General features: G+C 39.9%; 2 protein-coding genes across 3 annotated transcripts in view; both read right to left on the reverse strand.

Moving 5' to 3' along the window:
• LOC117305274 (mucin-19-like) overlaps nucleotides 1-3,407 on the reverse strand; it is a 31,119-nt gene extending 27,712 nt beyond the window's left edge. The window contains exon 1 of the mRNA XM_033790117.1: nucleotides 2,876-3,407. Coding sequence (XP_033646008.1) covers nucleotides 2,876-2,945 — 70 coding nt within the window. The 5' untranslated portion in view covers nucleotides 2,946-3,407. The remainder of the gene's footprint in view (nucleotides 1-2,875) is intronic.
• A 2,191-nt stretch (nucleotides 3,408-5,598) lies between these two features.
• Nucleotides 5,599-20,760, reverse strand: LOC117306954 (polynucleotide 5'-hydroxyl-kinase NOL9-like). Of its 2 annotated transcripts, none has more exons than XM_033791554.1 (12): nucleotides 20,678-20,760; nucleotides 17,700-19,314; nucleotides 16,917-17,337; nucleotides 16,054-16,301; nucleotides 15,284-15,381; nucleotides 14,707-14,740; nucleotides 13,713-13,849; nucleotides 11,049-11,274; nucleotides 9,459-9,690; nucleotides 8,998-9,067; nucleotides 7,817-7,947; nucleotides 5,599-6,704 (listed from the first exon to the last, which is right to left on the reverse strand). In XM_033791554.1, the coding sequence occupies exons 2-12, from the start codon at nucleotides 19,277-19,279 to the stop codon at nucleotides 6,597-6,599; spliced, it is 3,285 nt and encodes a 1,094-aa protein (XP_033647445.1). In that variant the 5' UTR covers nucleotides 19,280-19,314; nucleotides 20,678-20,760; the 3' UTR covers nucleotides 5,599-6,596. The 2 variants fall into 2 exon arrangements, with proteins under 2 accessions (XP_033647445.1, XP_033647446.1); XM_033791555.1 differs by having other exon boundaries at nucleotides 17,700-19,309; nucleotides 20,678-20,748.
• Nucleotides 20,761-20,839: the final 79 nt, after the last annotated feature.

The raw sequence follows: 20,839 nt of genomic DNA on the forward strand, positions 1-20,839 counted from the left end.
GTATTAAAAGCCAGTTTAAAGTTTGTTAATTCAGAGAAACTTTAGCCCTTAAATGTTTAATGTCAACGCTCCACTCAATCTGGAGAATTTCTGTTACTGTGTTCATTATTCCCCCCAGAAACTCTCCTGATTAAAGTGTAGTGTTAAAAAGGGCCTTAACTTAGTGGGGTGCACCTAGACCACCAGGTTGACCTGATCCCTGTCTGCCAATCATGCTCCCTCATCTTGGTAAGAAGAAACAATACAGCGAGACATAAACAACTCTCAACAGAGTTGTTGAGGTCTTAGAACAAACACCAGCACTCTTCCTGTGTAGTATGCAAATAATACTCATTAAAATTCCTCATTGTTTTGAGATCACTAACTTGGTTACTTAGGTTACTCATGGATGACTGCTTATTAGATAATGTCACAGTTTGAGTACATTATAGTTTTCCTTGGCCTGATAAGCCAAACGAACCATTACTGCTTTTCTCTTTTTCTGTTTACTAGTCTGCCAGCTTTTTTATTGACAGTCCTATTATATTATAATCATTAGGATTATTTAGCTCAGCTCAACTGCTTGGAGAGGTTTCTTTTATTTTTATAAATCAGGCGTTTCAAAGGCAAAGTATACCTTCTTTTTTTGGAACTGTTTGATTGTTAATTAATCCTATATCAGCCTTTAACCTTAAATTACTTTTAACTTTGATGGGGGCACCCAGCTGAGTTAGTTAGGGGTAGACCAAATCCTGACTGAAACAAAATGTGGTTATAGCTGGTTGGGTCTATTACAGGAAACCAGCTCCTGCTCAAGGGATCTGGTCATGAATGAACCGAGGTCAATGACCTGAAGAAGAATTGAGTTAGTTTTTTGGTGTGCATTGTATGTGTGCGTTGTGATTTTTTTGTTCAAGGGTTGTTTTAGTTTTTTTTAAACAATGTACATCAGTTACAGACACCCCACATTGCCTTCAAATATCAGAGCTCTCAAAATATTGCGATTTGGAAATTTCTTTAAGTTGAAGCACACAAACGCCTACATGTAGTACAATGTGTCGTAACAAGTGAGTGGTGAAAGAAAATCTAGCTGCGTCTCGAAACAAAACCAGCTTTTTACCAGCAAACATAAAAGGTCTGCCATTTTGTGGAGTCAAACATTTCGCTCTACAAAATAGCAAACTGTGTTCTGTCAATTACACACACATAACTTTTTTTCATAGGAAATTAAAACCAACATTTTCCAACCTGATAAATTTCAGAATAAAACGGGCGAAGGGGCATCTGAGAGGCACAGACATCATAAATTGAGGGAGGGCGTAAGCCCCGCCTCCACTTATGCCAATCCCCTTTTAACCATATTTGGGTACAGCAAAGTAGATAACCACTCTTTTCAAATTCAAACACAACACAACTACATGCATGTTACATGCAACATGTACATGGCTGTTCACAGACCTCAAGGCACACACCTAAATCCCATCATCACAGGTACCACCAACCTTGACCCCTTATCAAATCCAATGCTGGGCAAACTATGCACTGTTCACCTCTCCCCTAGGACACACCTTAATCGTAGTACCCAAAATTTAATGGGCTTCATAAGAAAATTACTGCAGCAGACCTCACTCTTCGTATTTTATTTTCCCGCAGTTTCTACTTCTAGAAACTACCCTAAGGCTCCCCCCTTAGTTTCTAGAAGTAACCAGTCTCCAAATTTTGACACACCCCTTTGATTTTTTTGTGTGAGTTTGCCGAACTTGGCAAAAAAATGCCCATCCCATATTATTGCTTTACATTACAGTGCTAGCTAGGTCCGTTTGATGGCTGATATGAGCTGAAAAACAATAATTTTTATACTTTTTTATCGATTCAAGAGTTCAAATCCTGTACATCGTATGTTGCATGTGGAAGTTTTTGCCTATTTTTCATTTTGAAACACAGCATCATCTGTCCAACTTTATTGAACTTCAAAGAAAAAAAAAATCATTTCTTTCGACGAAACACAGACTTAAATGTGATGAAACTTTAAAGGAGTAGTTTTAAATTAACCTCAAGTCAAAAGTAAAGTGGGGTTGTACTGTACTCTACTACTGTACTACTACTAGAGAGTTGGAAATCCCTAGAAAACACATTTGGGGTTTTGGGTTTTATTTTTTTACACATGTTTTCTGATTCTCATTTTTGACACTCACATTTTATTGAATGATTTAGACTAATAGTAATACTATAGTTAAGAACTACCACAATTGCATTGCTATACAAAATACAGTCGGTTTCCTTTTAAAACAACCCAGAGATCTGCTAAAATGTGTTCTGTATCCTACATCGCATGCTTGTTTGCTCAGAATAGGAAGCCATTTATTGGTCCAAAGTTGTCTACAATTTCCGCCTGCACACAATCACACACATGAATGAAAACACTGAATGAACTGAGCCTCCCTGCACTGAAAAATCACTGAAGTGAATCGTGAAAGACCCAATACAACTCAAGCACGGACGGGCGGACGGTGCAACCAGCACTCTCCCCAGAGAGCAATCTACACTCGATAAATATAAAACCGTGTTATAAATATAACTCACAAGCGGGGACACAGCCAAAAATAAACATAACATTAACTACCATGTCTTTTCCATGATGATGATTAAAGCTGTCAAAAAAAAAAATGTTATGGAAGTGTCTGACTCTCTGAGATTATTAGAAGTTCTTGATTTGCCTAAATACGGAATACGAGAAAGGTCGATGCAAAAAGAACACCATGCTTATTGATGCAAGGACGCGGACAACTTTGCGATTTTGGACCAGTTTGACGACACTTCCACACAGTTATGAGAAACGAACTGATAACTCAAAAAGCAAAAATGAGAATGGGTGAAACATAATATAATTCCTTACCCAATAGTTCTCTTCCTCGATGACTGGAGAAACCTGTTAATCGGTGTTGATTACGTGACACAACTGCCATTTTGGGAGTGGGCCTGGCTGGTTCTAAGAAAAGTTCTCGACTATCGTCGCGACGTACGAAATCACGTTGTGATTGGCTCTTCCTTGGAGGCCTTGAAACTTTCAAATGGTAGCTTCACTATATCCTAAGCTTGTCCGTCCTTTGTGAGATTCTGTCCTCACCAACAAAAACTCACTGGCTGCTCAGATCTTCCCCCAAGATTCCCTTTCACAACATCATAATTCCTTCCTAGATTTCAGGAATATTCAGATTGTTGTGAAACTGTTTTGTTTCCAGCAGAGACACGTCTTTGATCCACACACAGCTACACACACAGGGCGATGATGATGATGATAAAGCGCGCGCACAGTATGACCGTGTGGGGCACACACACACCGGATGGGAAAAAAAACTTTCTGCACCGCACACCACAGTTACACGCATAGAGATTCAGAGCTTGTGGTGAAATGATGCAAGCGTATATTTTTTTCTCGTATCTCTGAGGCAATATCACATAGGTCGATTTGACACCAATGACATGTTTACGTAGGAAACCACTGCTGCGAATGGGCCATGCGAAAATTCCATCGCGACCGCCAAAAAGGCGAAGCCCGTCTCAAGTTTCACTAGCGCCCACTTGTCAATGACGAAATCATACCCAGCAGTCAAGACAAGAGCAAGGTGCTACCATGGTGCAATCATCATGGGTGCAACCCATGGAGCAAGGAGGTGCCAATTTTATAATCGATTGGGTCACTAGCAAGTTGGATACATCCCGGTACCTGAACCCGTGTTTTGGGTCATATAACTGCTGATTTAGAATAAAGTTATTAGTCTGCAATGTTGTCTTAATCACCCCCCCCCCCCCCTCCCAATAAAAGGGGGGAGGGCCTACACGGGGAGAAGGGGGAGCAGGTTTTTTTATGGGGTTTTTTTTCGCCCGCATAATGTATTTGGATGTTTGTTCTTTTTTTTGGGGGGGGGGGGCTTGTTTTCTTCCTGGGCGTTCAAATCAAAGGGCAAGCATGCATCACACAGTTATAGTGCCCAATACAAAAATTACAACCGATGATGGTGCAAGTGCTCAATTTGACTGGCATCCAACAGTACTTATTTCTCGTAATAATTTGTTTTTACATAATCGGCAGACCGCCTGCGGGGGAGAGCCTGAACATCTCTGGCTGGCAGGGGAGAGCGCTGGTTGTGTGTGTGTGACATACGGGAACGGTCCACGGTAGCCGGTCTGGATGGAGTTTCTGTCCCCCATACATTAATATCAAAAAGAGGGCGCTGTCTAAAGAAATGTGTTCCTAGTTTTCGCCGTGGCACCTGCTGGACAGAGAATCTCCTCCACACCGGCAGATTCAAGTCCCGCTCCCGTCAATTCTTCTATATTCAACCCTAAACTTTTTAAACAAAAATATCTTATCAGTTTTCCTTGTGGCTTATTACTTGAAGCGGTATGTTTTCGAGAGCCAAATAAAAATGGGGTACAGTAAAAGTTGTGTGAATGTGATCCAGGGTTGTTGACTTCCAACTAATTCTGGATGACCTATGTGCTGAAAAATGGTCCTATTTGCCATGAGGTGTTAAGAATGTTTTTTGAAATTCACGCAACCTGGGTGTTTTTATGTGGAGAGAAAATAATTCGACAGGCCTTAAGGGACAACCATTGTCAAATTGAGCAGCTATACAAGTTTAAAGGAGCAAGTAGACTTTTAGAAATATTTGAAGTATTTTTGTTGAACATTTAGTATTTTGCAATGTTTACTGTAGGAATTTATTTAGTTGGGTGTACCCTTTTACATATCATTTACATGCTCGTCCTCTAATCTACCTCCAACTGGTTATTACACATTACACCGAATCTGTGTCTTCACATGCCATTCCAAGGGCAGTGCAATTATTGCAGTTTCATGACTTTCAACATTAAGCAGCTTATGGGCGTTTAAAGGCAGTGGACACTATTGGTAATTACTCAAAATAATTATTAGCAGAAACCCTGACTTTGTAACGAGTAATGGGGAGAGGTTGGTCGTACAAAACATTGTGAGAAACAGCTCCCTCTGAAGTGGAGCAGTTTTCGAGAGAAGTAATTTTCTACGAATTTGATTTCGAGACCTCAAGTTTAGAATTTGAGGTCTTGAAATCAAGCATCAGAAAGCACACAACTTCGTGTGACAAGGGTGATTTTTTCTTTCTTTCATTTTTCTTTCCGACGACCAATCAAGCTCAAATTTTCACGGGTTTGTTATTTTATGCATATGTTGAGATACAGCAAGTAAGAAGACTGGACAAATTTATAGGCAAACAATTTTCATATAATTTATTTTATCATTAAACCAATGATGCACAATATTAAAAACCATAACAATATGTGGATCAAGGATGACTTTCTGGAACCAACACTGGAACTGTTCACCAATTATATTTCGACTGCTTGTATTTTTTGTCTTCAAAGAGGCAACTGCAGGTCGATTGCCTCCATGCCCCCTGGTCAATGCCTCAGTGCCCTTGAAATAGGGTGCCCCTTTCAAGATGAAAATGCCTTGGTGCCCTTGCCATTTCAAAAACGAAGCATACAGGCCTGGGAAGGTATTATTTCGGTTAAAAAAATTAAAATTAATAGCAATAAAACCATGGGCCTACAGCAGCTTTTGATAGTATAAAGCATTTTGAGAAACATTTCACTTCAAAGTGATGTGGTTATTAGTAAAAAGTAATAATAATAATCAGTTTTGATGCCCGAAAATCATAATGTGAAATAATTTTCCTGTATATGGCCATATGCACTCCGGATTTCCGGCAAAATCTCAACAACAAGCCCACCTTTTGTAATGAAATTTTCACAGGTTAGTTTTATTGTATACATCTACATTTATTAAGGATTTAAAACAATCGACCGGTTCCAAAAACCAAAGGTTTAATTTGCCTTCAAGACTTTAATTTTTACTTTGTAGTTTATTCCTTCGATAGGAATGTTTAAGTTCTATTAGACATCATGGTAGCTTTCAGAACTTTGTGAGCTTAAAGTTTCGGGAATTTTGTTGAGAAATTTTAGGGGAGTTCTTGTGCAAGAGGAATAGTTTAAAATAGCGTGTTAAAGTTTGGGAACATTAAGAAGGTGGTACCCTTTGCCCCCATATTTGGGCATACTTCCTCAAGTGCCTTGATTGGGACCCGAACCAACACTCTACAAAAACCAACATTTCAATATAATAGAGATCAGCCTGAAAGTACAGCACCCCCTTTTTTTTGAATTTTTTGGAGTTCCCCATGAAAAAAACAAGTATAATATCCCATTGGGATAGCCAAGTGCTAATTTCAACAGACCATCCCACGGGAAAAAAAAACAAGAAAAGAAAAAAGAAATAATGGTTATTGGACTATGCCTCACTCACTAGAAAGTGACGAGAGACATAAAGAGAGACAATAATTATTGAAGAGGTTTGGGTTGGACACAGTAACAAGACTTAAACCACATGGCCACAATCTTTTCCTAGTAACCAAGACTACAATAACCACCATTACCCAAACCAAAAGGGGTCCGACTATACTGCCAGCCTCATTTGGGTTACCGATATACACTAATTTGAATGATTGAAAAAAGAAAAGAAAAGAAAAGAAAAGAAAGATGGCTGCTCCATATTGACAGTCTACTCCACTTGGATCTCAACGGCCTCTTTGTTTGATATTCCGGCGTACTTTGATGGCTCCAGAGCCGATGATGACTGAGGAGAACTCACGAGAGACGTAAGGAACATCTGCTATACGTTGTCCCTATAAGAGAGAAAACAAATTGAGGGAAAAAATGAACCGCACATCCAAGAAAGGTAAACTTTTCACTTTCTTCTACTGAATCCTTGCATGCACATCATAGAGGGTGACTGTGCACAGCTCACCATTTCGTGAGTCAACAGGTAAGCGTGTGAACACGCAGGAACATCTAAAATGTGCACTACACTGTAAAAACACATAGGGACATTGACTCAAAAATGGCACAACAAAGATTATTGTGATGACTGTCAGCTGAATCTGGTAAACTGTAACGTTTTTACGTGTAACAGCTCTTAGTTTAACAGTAGCATCAAGTTTCTTTTGCGGGGAAATATTTGTTTTAATCCCCTGGTTTTTCATACCACAAACCCATGAGGAACTGCTTTAAATAAGGGAATCAATGTGTGGTGAAGAGGTTTTCAACTAGTGGTTGAAACCCAACGAGGCCTGGTTCTTAACAAGGCCTCGCTCGTTGGGTTTAAACCACTAGTTGAAAACCGATTCAACACACTTTGATTCCCATTCATAAATACCTTTTCGGTCAAAAAACATCAACACTTTTTGGTCAAAAAGTAAAATAAATGCAAAAATTGTAATATTTCAATAATTTCTTACAACACAACACCCCTCGCGCTATGAAATGGTAAGGCCCTCGGGTAAACAACTCCTTATAAGGGAATGCTGTGCGCGTCGCGCGTATCGCGTGATGTGGCACAACTGTTTCAGCTGTTGCTCTCGACCAATAGGAATGAAGAAACTGTTTTACAATCACAGGTGCAAGCTCGCGTGTCACGCCCATGTTTCAACACTTTTTACTGGTCATAAACAAAGGTTTATACACGCCCACGTGACGCGCTCTCCACCAACAGGAATAGCAAAACTGTCTGAGGTATGTTTAAACTAATTTCATGAAGGTGTGCTGCAAAGAACATTGCTTTAATATGCAAGAGGTCTACATCAAAATTCTTTTTGCAACAACAACTAGTGGGAACCACTCCAAGCTATGTTTATCACATAAAACTTTGGCTGGTAACTCATTTCTGTTTGGCAGCTGTAGCCGCTACTTTATACATGGCCAAACTTTCTGAATTTTCTTGACTCCTGGCAGCCCTTACCTGCGTCAGAAGCGGTTGAGGCAAAGACAGGGCTCCCCTGAAAAGGGCATTGACCTCTGGCAATGCATCCTTGGAAATTGCCGCTAGAATGTAGAAGACTTTCTGCACGGGGTCGATTCCTCGGATTATTCCTAACATTGACATGGTGGAAGAAAACAATTAAATAAGTGGGTTAAAATGAAAATAATACTAAAAGTAATGATTCATCATTTGTTTTAGAAGTTTGTTCAAGAGTCCCCTCCTGGTAATAACAACAGTAACTAATTATTACACTTCTAGTGTGCCCTCATTTTTCGAGGCGTAAATTACAACAAAAATTCCATCCAAATTAAAAAACAAAATACTTATCAAAATTACATACAAAAAAACATACAGTACAGCTTTAAAAGACAAAACTAAATCTAAAAGACAACTCTTAACAATAGCAGTATGAAATTACAAAAATAAAATTTTAAAAAGCAAACACCCTCAGTCAATCCTATACAAGGGGGAACAAAACACTGTAACAGTGTAAAGAATAAAAAGAGAGAAAAAAAAGTGGTTATGCACACAAAATAAATATAGACAAATGAAATTACAGACTACGCTCCTCCCTAGACAAGTTGTTTAGCTTGCCTCCCCCACCACACCATCTGGCCAACGGGAGGAAATCCACACGAACATGAAGCCCGGTTCATACTTCATGCAAAGCAAATATGAAGTGAAATTTGACTTCACAACTCTCCTTTGGCAGCGATATTCGCAAGTGAGTTGAGCAGAGCTGTATGATGCGAATTTGTGACTACAACATTCGCTTCGCATTCACATTCGCAGGAAGTCTGAACCGCGCTTAAGGCTTGTTGCTTAGAATTTTTACAGGACCAGATCCTCTTTTCCAATACCAGAAAATGAGAAAATACCACAAAACAAAGTTAGTTGGACGAGCACTAAAAGAGAAGACTTATCTATTTATGGTAAGTAAGTAAACTTTGATATTCAGCAGACTTGTAAGATATTAATCTCACTCAAACTCAACATTTGAATATCATTTATGTACAACAAAGATAATCAAATTGAAAAAAAAATAAGATCGCCACACATTGCAGTATTGATGGGTTCTTTATAATCTCCTAATCTTCATAGTGCAGAAATATAATAAAGTCAGACACACAGATGGGGGACAGTGATAGATGAGTTCTTACCCAGTCCATGACACTGGCACACTGGAGTGGACTTGAACACTTTTGGGTGATCTTTCAACACAACACACATCTGCAAAAGATGATTAACAAAGAATCAAAATACAAAAACAAATATGACTTGATTTGTCAGGAAGGCACTTATCACACATTTGTTAAGGGTAAAATAAATACTCTTTACTAAGTGCCTTCTACGGAAGTGAATATAGGACAAACTGAAACAAAAATCGGGCCCCACTATTCCTCACGGGCCGAGTAGTAATCCGCCCAGGCGAATTACTATTTTGCCGGGGCGGATAACCATTCCGCCCAGGCGGATCATACCAAAACTAGTATAAACACATACCAACAGACATCCTCATTTCACTGTGAATCCATGGGAGACAAACTTGTGACACCTGCAGGAGTACACAGGGCTCATGACAGGATTTTAAAGAAGATTTCTGAGACCATTTTGTTTTTACCTCTGAAGGATCTGCTTGGCATAAGCCAACAACGCTCCCATTCAAAGCATACATGATCTGCTTCAGTGGAACATGGCCATTGGTGACGTGAACAGCGACACATCTCCACGGCAACACCAACGGGATCAAGGCAGACAGCACGACAGGGGTTTGTGGCAGCGGCGAGGGCTGCAGTTTACTAAGACCAGCTAAGAGGGCCATGGTGCGATGGTCAGAGGCCTTGAACTTGGCACTGTTTGTGAAAGAAAAAAAAGGGAAAAAATGCAATCTTAAAAGAAAAATTAAAAGCTACATATACACCATGCAGTTTGGGTATTTATTATAAACATTATTAATAGAATGCAAAAAATCTGCCTAAAAAGACGCTCAAGGCGCTTTTCAGATATAAAGATATAAAACAAGAAGCCAATTAAACATGCCTTTTAATATAAACAGCTGTAAACAGTTACAGGAACTTCATGAACCGGCTTAAAGACAGTGGACACTATTGGTAATTGCTAAAGACTAGTCTGCACAGTTGGTGTATCTCAACATATGCATAAAATAACAAACCTGTGAAAATTTGAGCTCAATTGGTCATCGAATTTGCGAGATAATAATGAAAGAAAAAAACCCTTGTGTTACGAAGTTGTGTGCTTTCTGATGCTTGATTTCGAGACCTCAAACTCTAAACTTGAGGTCTCGAAATCAAATTCGTGCAAAATTACTTCTTTCTCGAAAACTACGCCACTTCAGAGGGAGCTGTTTCTCACAATGTTTTATACCATCAACCTCTCCCCATTACTCATAATCAAGAAAGGTTTTATGATGATAATTATTTTGAGTAATTACCAATAGTGTCCACTGCCTTTAAAACACTAGGTTAAACTACAAAAAACTCAAAAGAGTTCTAAGAAGGAGTCATAAACGAAGAATTAATAACAAAACAGTAAAAAAAAACTTCATGGATGCAAACAACGCAAATAAATTGAGTATCAAAAAATTCATGAAGATAGCGGATGAATCAAATAAAAGGAATAGGAAAAGTTAAATACAATAAGGACCTGGCTGTTCCAAACTACTCTTACAAATCAATACACAGAAAAACAATGAAATTATTGAAAATGTCAACAATTACAAAAGGAATTATGAAAGGTATTGTATAAATTTATCAGAATGTTTATCAGAAAGGTTTTGTGATTAACCAAGTTATATTTGAGAAAAAAAGAAAACAAATCCCTGCCAATAGCTTGCAAATAAAATGCATAGACTGGTAGTGGACTCAGATTTTGAATCTACTAGTCTTTCCCAGGGGGGCTAATTTAAGTGGATTCGTTCATGCTAAAATAATGTTTCAGTCTGAAAGGCTGCCACCTTCCAGAAAATGTTTCTGAATCTGATTTCTCAAGTCAAGAAAAAGAAAAGCTTATCCTTTGCAGGTTGTTTTTAAAACCTGTTTGCCAAGCAAAATTTAGCAGGCTTCCAGTCATGTGCCATTACAGTGTATTTTTGAATGGTAACTCATTTTTGCCATGCAAAACATTTCTGTGCTTAGCCAATTTTGTGTGTGCTTAGCAGCTTTACAATATTGTCTCCAGAATATAAACCTACCATCCTTTGTCAGCAATGCTTGGAACGTCAATCTCCAGTACTTCAGGAAACTGCGTCATCATAGTGCCATTCCCTTCTTCTGATTGGTGCAGCCAGCCTGACGTATGTTCAAGAAATGTCTGCGTGATACGTTGGATGACACGGGGTTGAGCAGGAGACCACAGCTGGACAATATGAGTAGGTTGAGTCATGTGAATGATATCTACTAACAGCTGAAGACCGAGTCCTAGAAAAAAGGTGTGAGGTTAAAGGTCACAAGGTCATTAATTTGTTTCATTTTCAATGGCAGCATTCGATATAAGCTCTGATTCACAAACGTAGAACTCAATATGGTTAGGACCAACTTGGTTTAGGAAGATGTGTGCAACACTTACACTGTCTGTAATATTTTTTGCTTTCAGATTGAAACTTATCATTTTCTTTTAAAATGTCAAGTAATAAACCAAAAGGGAAACTGACTTGGTAAGTTTTATATACAGTTTTGAGTTTGAACAAAGAACAATTTAGTGGAGCGAGACTTGAACCAACGACCTCTGGATTAAAGGGAAGGTACACGTTTGGTAATTACTAAAAACAAATATTAACTTAAAAACTGACTTGGTAACGGGCATTGGAGAGCCGTTGATAGTATAAAACATTGTGAGAATGGCTCCCTCTGAAATAGCACAGATTTTGAGAAAGAGGTAATTTCTCACTAAAATAATAAAAGACTTCTAGCTCGAAGTCTTTTATTCCTATCTGACAGCACACAAATTCTTCCAACAAGGGTGTTTTTTCTCTCATAATTTTCTCGCAACTTTGATAACCAATTTAGCTCAAATTTTCACAGGCTTGTTATTTTATGCTTATGTTGGGATACACCAAGTGAGAAGACTGGTCTTTGACAATTACCAAACATGAACCTTCCCTTTAACGAACTGGCGCTCTACCAACTGAGATATCCGGCCCTATGTTGGTGGTCTCCCCACAGTCAATATATTTGTTCAGGGGGCGCCAATCAGAAGCCATACAACCCTTAGCTACCTAGTCTTGGTGCAAGACGTTTCTCGTTTCCTTTTCACGCACACCGCGGCCAATTCACCGACAGCGCGCGCACCGACTCATCCACTCACCGCCCCGGAGAAACGTCTTGGTCCGTTTACTGATCGCTCGGATAATTCCGAGCACATTCCAACCATGCCATGCTGCGCTAGGCCTGCATAACTCTGACGTAGCAGTATCAGCATAATTTCCCACAGTCTGGTATCTGTACGTCTTCGGTGCAACGCAACCAGAAACAGCCAGGCTTCCTCGTATGTTAGTTGGTGTGTAGGGCTTGTATAATTACGTTCATCTATATTTAATTTTTGTAAACATGATTGTTGCTGAACGTCGGAGAATTTTAGTTTGCCCTAAAAATACTTTTTGGGGGAAGATTTTGAGAATTTTTGTAAGTGCAATTAATTGAGGGGAATGTTATGAACGAGGATGTTTAGCAACAGAGCTAACAAAAATAGATCGATGTACACGAACATGGGATTTTCTAGCATCTTTAGTCTTAGTCCAAAGGGTAACTTTGTAGGTAAAAATAATTGTAGGGTCAAAGTGCCTGAAAGTACTTATTATGCAGAAAAAAATAACACAATGTACATATGAAACTTCCGTATCATACTACAGCTTGGTCAAAATCAACCGGTGGTCGACCACCATTAACTATCTAAGCCTATGAGTAATTTGACACTTCTTCGCGAAGATAAGAAGCCCAGCCACAACACCACGTTGTCATTCGGTTGTGTACTGTGTGCATGTGTACAAGAAGGTACATGTACATGTCAGACATCCTTTGCCCACGCACTTGGCCACAAGTAGACATGACATTTAATGGAGGACAATTTTGGCGAACGATTGTGATCTCTTCGCCCAAAACTGTGCTTTATAGTTAAGTCCCGATAGCCATGCAGGATATCTTTCTTTGTTTTTGAAATAATGTGCAAATATACCCAGGCAAGTTACAAGTTTTCTCATCTGCAAATAAAACACTTGACTCCTCGAGTCTTGCTGATGCGGTCAGCAATATTGTTATAGTATTTTTTCATTGACTGACAATTTCTTCCCTCTAACAATAGATCGCAACCGCTGATCTCTAATTAATAATAACATAAAGATCAGTGATCACCTTTGCATGCGCAACAAAACGCACATGGTGTGTATTTCCCCGGGTTCCCGCCGTAGCATGATGCAGCGAGGCTTTTACTCGACATGGGTGCATGCAAGTTACCAGGCTGGCCCGCTTGTCTGTTTCCAGTTGTGCGCGTGCGTAGTATTTTGTTGACCCACACGTTGAATATGTATGTGAGGTCACATAACTCAAACATGCAAATGGACCAAGACGTTTTTCCGGGGCGGTGAGTGGACTATAAGTCAGGTGAGTCGTTGCGCGCGCTGTCGGTGAATTGGCCGCGGTGTGCGTGAAAAGGAAACGAGAAACGTCTTGCACCAAGACTATTAGCTACCATGTAGCAAGAATCTTGCCCAAATTTAAGAAACAAACTTGGCATCAGCAGCCAGGGGATGCGATTTTAAGACACTTTTTCGTTAGTTTTGGGACTCTTATGCAATAAGAATACTTATCAATGCTGAACCACCCTTGATTTTTTTTTTTTGTATTAGACAATGGTCTTGTACCTTGCATCCATCCCATTGTATTGATGATGAGAGGCTGGTGTCTGTGATTAGTCTGGTACTCCTGCATCAGATACTTGCATATCTTGAGATAGGAGTCCGGATTCGCATGAACATGAACATCGCCGTAGAAACACATCCTTCAAACAGGGAAAAAAACAAAAACAAGTTTCTAAGACTATAACAGAGATTACAAACAAAATCTTTGTATGTTCAAATTGGGCTGTTATCTTAGTGGTTTCATTCCTTGCTATACGTGTCTGTGGGAACTGATTGGAATTCTGTCTCTTGATAGTGTAGAGTTGCCCTCAGGTCCATCTTGCAATGACACAACAATCATCGGTGACTGACTTTTAAGGATGGTGTTGTGCCTGATCTAAGACCCTCGAGAACATATCGTTCGCTGATTGTTTACGACCTTAAAACAATTGGCATCAGTTGCCGTCAGAAAAAAAATCTACAGTCAAAAGAGTAGAAAATGCCCACTTCTGCGACATGTTCCCGACAGGCACGAATCAATCTGTAGATGTTACGGTGAGTATTGTATGCATCTATTGTGTTGTGCATTTTTAGCACCCGCATTCCGTGCCAACACGCCTACCCATACCGCAATTGACACACGAGAGTGAAAAGGAAAGACTCTCAGTAGCGTCTTTTCATCATATCCAGGATTAAGCAGTCTGGCCAAGTTTAAAACCAAAACATCCTAATACTAATAAATCCTAAAGCTCTTCACAGCAGACCTGGAAGAAGTTTTCAAGAACATCGACTTGTTGTGATGAGTGATATAGGGGTCGTGAAGAGGGCAACAAAAACAGCAGATGGAGGGTTAACTAAGTACATACATGGGCATTGCTTGGCAACAGACAGCGCAGGATAGAGTGAGATGGAGAATTGGCGAAGGGGCTTTCCTCCTGCAGAGGAGTGAAACAGGCTAGAAGACGACCTATACCTTTACAATTAATGTTAAGTATTACTTGTTGCAAAGTCAACTCACCTCTCAGCTGCCCTTGAGTGAGTGAAAGGTGGCCCTGTTTGGAGAAGAAAAAACACCAACAATGTATTTTAGAGCCATGATGATATTTTCTTAAATTTGTTTTTTTGAAATATCACGACACATACAAATCTGTGACCTGTAGCTCCATAATATTTGATTTTTTTTGTAAAAAGTATTTCAGTACTTTCAGTATTTCACAAAGAGTTAAGACTAGTCAGATCTCGAGACAGGACAAGTTACTCGTCCTAAATTCGCACTAGCCTTACGTTTTTAATATAGTCCTAAGTTAGGACTAGTCCTAACTCTTTGTGAAACCGATCTGTGGTCCAGTGGAGATTTGGTGAACTTCAAGCACCATCACTTGCCCGATGTTAATCAGAAAAAAAGATGGTGCCCCAGATGGTGACAAGGGTGTTTATTTCTTCCATTATCATCTCGCAACTTCGACGACCGATTGAGTTCAAATTTTAACAGGTTTGATATTTTGTGCATATGTTGAGGCGCACCAAGTGAGAAGACTGGTCTTTGACAATCACCAAAGGTGTCCGGTGCTCTTTAACCCTGACTCCAAACCTACCTAAGACAGGCTCAGTAATACGCTGCAAAGACAACATCCCGGGAGGTGTAAATTCTGTCTGGCCCACGTCAAATTCCAGGTAACAAACACTTTCCAACCTGCAATGATCAAAAGAAATAATTATAACAAAAACATATTTTTTTTAAACAAGATGTTCACATTGATTTTGATTTTAAAAAGGATCAAATTTCCAGTTTAAACCCAAAAAACACCATGTCAATCATTTTCCCATGATACAATGCAAAAATGGCCACTCCTAGGAAATCTGTACAGAGCGCTCTGCAATGCATATTGCCCGTGTTGAAACAAGGTTCACCAGGTCGAGACAAAAGCCTTGCTTTTTGTTCGAGTCTACAGTGCAAAAAATGGTCTCTCCTAGGAAATCCGTGAATGGCACTCTGCAATGCAAAATGCCTGTATTGAAACAAGATTCACCAGGTAGAGACAAAAAGGCTTGTTTGCTTTCTGTTCTGAGTTAACAGGGGATCAGGTTGACTTAGTGGTTTCTTTCCCTGCCATTCACCTCTGTGGACCCCTCGTTTTGAATCCCACCTCACACCCCAGTTCGAATCCCAAATGAAATCAGACCAGAGCCTTGCATGTGGATTGGGTTTTCCGTCTCTACCCGACTGAAAGGGTTTCCCCTTTTGAGGTTTTCCTGCCACTTCTAAAACCAAGTGTTTCTTGATTCTTGTTTCATCATAATTGTGCTGTTGGATGTGTAATAAAATAAATGAATAAACAAGATTCAACAACATCAGTGGGAGTACCTGGCTATTAGAGAGTTGGAGAGGTAACGGCAGAGAGTCGACTTTCCTGAATTCTTCCAGCCGCAGATTAAAACGACCGGTGGGACATCTGGTGCATGACTCTGCCATCGTTGGATTGCCTGGATGACAGTCTGGTAGCCAGGAAGGGGGCTGAAAGTAGAGTGAGGAGTCCCTGGGGTTAGAGGCTGAAAACCAACAGCTCTGGCTGCTTCAAGGCTTGATGCTTGGTCGACATCTTCTTGAAAACACTGCGGAGAAACAGGAAAGGAAAGAGAGACTGTTAAAAGGTACTGTACTTAAACTAATTATTGGCATAAAACCTTACTTGGTAACAAGTAATGAAGAAAGGTTGATAGTATAGAACTACATGTAGCTCCCTCTAAAGTGATGCAGTTTTCCATGAATTTGATTTTGAGACCTCAGAATTAAATTTTGAGGTCTCAAAGCTGGTCTTTGACAATTACCAATAGTGTCCAGTGTCTTTAATTCGTAAACTTTCAATAAAATTTTGCAGTAAGATGACTAACTCCTAAACTAGCAAGGAACGGTGAAACAGTATTAACATCTTTGTGATTGGTTTCAAGCCAGTCACTACCTGAAGCAAACAATTTCCTATGCTCGTATTTTTTAATATACCCATAGCAACCAATGTCCTGTACTGTACCAACACATGTCCTATACCCATCTTTTTCTGTTCGACTTTTGGGTATACACCAGAATTTTAGGCCAATCTGCAGCAATGGCTATGGCTAGAACAACAAAAAGTCCCATTCTTCAACATTGTTGTTGGAGCCAACAGAAATATCCGTAGCCGAAGTTGCTCAATTTGAAATGGGGTTTGACAATCAAAGTAAAAACCACACCTCTCTATTTTCAGGTGAACTGAAAATATTCTTGAAACCTGGAAAGCGCTCAACGTAATCGACAGAAGTGTCCTCTGGCATCGTCTTGAGAATTAGAGCAACAACAAAACCTTCCTGTCCCTGGAGCGTCTGTTCTATTGCAGGCTCATCCTCTTCCCTAAGAAATGCTTCCACGTCCTGGAGGAGCGTAGTGGGGCTACCGAGCTGGTAGGTCCTGCCTCCTGATGCAGTCTCTAGGCACAGTGCACAGGAGCTGCTTGGAGAGTAAAGAGGGTAGTACTCCCGACTTGCTGATATGGGAAATCCCAACACGGTGACTGAACCGTGAATGGAACGAACGAGCACCCTACCATGGAACGCAAGCTGACTTGAACAAGAGAGCAAGGCGAGGCACTGGTCGCTGTTTCTAAGCTTAATGATTCTGAAAAATAAGTTGATTAAAGAATTAGTCAAGAATTTATAAACATACATTTTCTTCGTCTTCTTCTAGTAGGCCTAACTCCCCGAGTATCGAAATTAATTAATAAATAATCTCAGTGCAAACCTCAACAGACCTCAAGTGATGTATTTTGAGAGAAGAGTTTGAAATCAAGAGGGTTTTCAAGCTAGAGTTTGGTCATTTAATTGGTGAACCATTTAACCGTAAAAAGTTTAAATCTATTTCAAAATTTCCCGAAAACGCACAACCCTATTCCAAATACATGTTATCGTTCAAACTCAATAGATTGACACCGGTGACAGTTAAGCGATTGACAGAGTCTCTTAAAAAGATGTAATAATCACCTGTAGGAACTATTGTCTCTTTCGACACTTGGACTGACATCCTGAAGTTCTTCCCCATCCAAGGGAGTCTCAGATGAGACGATATTGTCTGAAGATTCTCCGCTATTTTCCATAGTCAGATCTAAATCCGTTTCAGATGGCGTTTCGTCATCATCTTGCAAAGGACTGTCTGTTTCTTCAGGAGCTCCTTCATCCACCTCAATCGGGTCGAGTACCTCTTCCTCCAGATGGATTTCTTTGCCGAGGCTACCTTCTTTAGTAGTTTCTTCCTGGGGTGTTTTGTCCAATGTTTCATCTTTGACAGAACTTGCTTCATGTGACTTTTTTCTCCTTTTGGTCTTCCTTTTCCCTGCTTCATCACTTGGGGCAGCAGACTCAAGATCTTCAATGTTGATTTCATCTTCATTTCTCTGAAGGCCAGACCCTTCAGGTTTGCTACAGTTCTCTTTCGGCTCATCTGGGAGTCCACGAGATGACTTTTTGGACTTTTTGTCACTTGTTGTTACTCCTGCAATATATTGATTAGCTTTCTCTTTAACTGCATCTTCACTTCTTGGAGAGTCTACGCTACCACAATCTTCTCCCTTTCCCCTTTTCCCAGCGGAAGATTTTCTTTTTTTACGTTTTCTTGACTTCTCTGTGGGAATCACAACTTCTGACTCTCCTCCATCAGGCGAAGTTTCCTCTCTTTGGAATTCATTCTGAATCTGCCTCAAAGATGAAAACTCTCCTTTACCGTGACACAACTCTTTGATAGATTTCATTTGGACATTTGTTACAACTGACTGTGCAACTTTGGTGGTACTAGTACGATCAGAAGTACCGAGTTCTACAACAAACACACTGTCCATTGGCCTAAGCTGTGAATGGAATTTCCCATCTGACATTCCATTTTCAAATTTGTTGTCATCGTCACTTCCATCGTTGAGATTACTTTGTCTTTTACCAGCTGGGTTCTTAAGAACTGCTATGTCAGTACTACTCTTACCAGAAGCTTTCTGTTTTTTACCCTTAGCGACATGGCCCACTGTCAAGGGTAGACTAACCGCTTGGTGAGTGCCAAATCTAAAGCCTGGGGCGAGATCAACGATGGTAATGCAAGGCGAATCATGAACCGATGCACCACCAAATTTTGATACAGCCTCCGAGGTAGGGTTCCTTCTCCCGCATTTTGTGGCAGTCTTAACACCATTGTCACTTGAGGAGGATGGGTCTACTTCCCAAATACACTCCTTGGATGGATCTGTAGTGTTTGAAGATGTCACTATCTCAGGCTGAGAGGAGAGAAGTCTCGACTTTTTCTTCTTCTTCTTACTGGAACCCTTTCGTAACAAGCCGTCTTTAACTTTTCCAGAAGACTTTGTTTCTGTCTTTGAAGAAGCCAGCCTGCGACGTTCCCATTTCACCATGATTCCTTGCAATTCTCGTTTGGATTTCCTCCCTTCAGTTGGATCCGCAACAGGGAAGGATTTCCCCCCAACCTTTTTAGACCTTTCTGGCTTAAGGCAAGCTTTAAGCTTTTTGGGAACTTGATCTTCCAGATGTCCCACTCGAGTTGCTTTCCTGGTTGTCTTCCCCATTGCTGGTCAATTGATGTGTCAGGGTCAGACCTGCACTGAATACAATCAAATAAAAAATAGCATAAATTAATATAATACTTGTAGGCTAACTGCATTTGCACCCAGAAAGATAGATTGAGACTGTTATTTTTATCATTCATTGACATTCAATCATTCATTCATTCATTCACTATTGGTTTATTCTTTAAAAACAAAATTCCCATGGTGACCAGATGTCAAATTACAGGAAAATCTACAGAGAATACAAATTTGAAAAAATTACTACGGATCAAAATCTGATGTCGCATAACATCAGTACTTGAAAGGAGAGCATTGTCCCAGCATTCTACCTCCATGGTCCCATCAGTAACCAGTTACTGACTCTACATTTTAACCTTATTCATTTAATCATAAAAACTTTAAAGACCCCTCCCAAAAAGGAGGAAATGGTATATCGTTTGTTTAGATGATATTCCAATCAAGGGAACTCAGCAAACACCCAAAAGGAAAATAAGCGCCAAACTGGCAGCAGCTAATCTCTCACATACAAGTAATTATCGTCGATAGATGATTATGAATTGCACAAATCAAGAAATTGTGATTTGAACTTTCAACCTTGTGATTGCAAGTGATACAGTCTAATTCTAACTATTTGAATCAAATAGTTAGAATTAGAATGTATCACTTTTGATCACAGTGATGATTCGGATTACTTGTGGTGCAAGGGGGGTCTTTAGTCTCCCAGGTCAAGTTCCAGTTGAACCCTTGTTGGGGTGTTATAAAACAAATTTTGACTGCTTAACTCGTGCTACATGTTTTATGTATTATATGGTTAAAAGTAAACTACAACTCCCCCACCCGCGGTGATCCCTGGACCATTCCATTTTCCCTCGGCTGCGCCTTGGGAAAATAGAAGGATAACTTTCCGTATGGCGCCACCACTTTTTCACTCATTTTTACAAAAAGGGATACATCAATCAGGTAAATTAGATACTATATTATTTTATTTCGAATGAAAAAGTGGTGGCGCCATACGGAAACTTTTCCAAATAGAACGCTCCGGGGATCACCTCGAGAGTGGTAGTTTGAACCATAGCACTCAAGTCAAAGCAGTCAATATTTGTATAAAATGACACATGGCCATGGGTACTTCCTTCCTCCATGGACCTACCAATAAAAATACCCCCATATTAATTATTTAGAGTTGGGCCATGGTTGGGCAATAACCTTTATATTAATTATGAATACAGAATAGGCAGAATAGTCATAGTGCAGGTTGAATCAGACAGATATATTTTTTCAATGACGAAAAATAGAGTGCCAAAATAGATAGTAGTTCTAACAATTAATTAATAACACTTGTGTAACAGGAACAACCACTTGTCGTATCGTAAAGCAGGACGAGACGAGGCAACTTACCCTTCCTTTTTACGCAATACCACCCAGCCCACGTGCAGAAACGTCAAGCATTTCTCGGAAGTATATCTATGTGGAGAGCTAGTTAGATCCTGTTTGCATCATCAAAACGAGTTTGCGCTGCGCATTCACGTAATGGGATACTTTGAAAAACTCGGCATTCCC

This window comes from Asterias rubens, chromosome 2 (assembly GCF_902459465.1).
Source record: "Asterias rubens chromosome 2, eAstRub1.3, whole genome shotgun sequence".
Taxonomy (NCBI): domain Eukaryota; kingdom Metazoa; phylum Echinodermata; class Asteroidea; order Forcipulatida; family Asteriidae; genus Asterias; species Asterias rubens.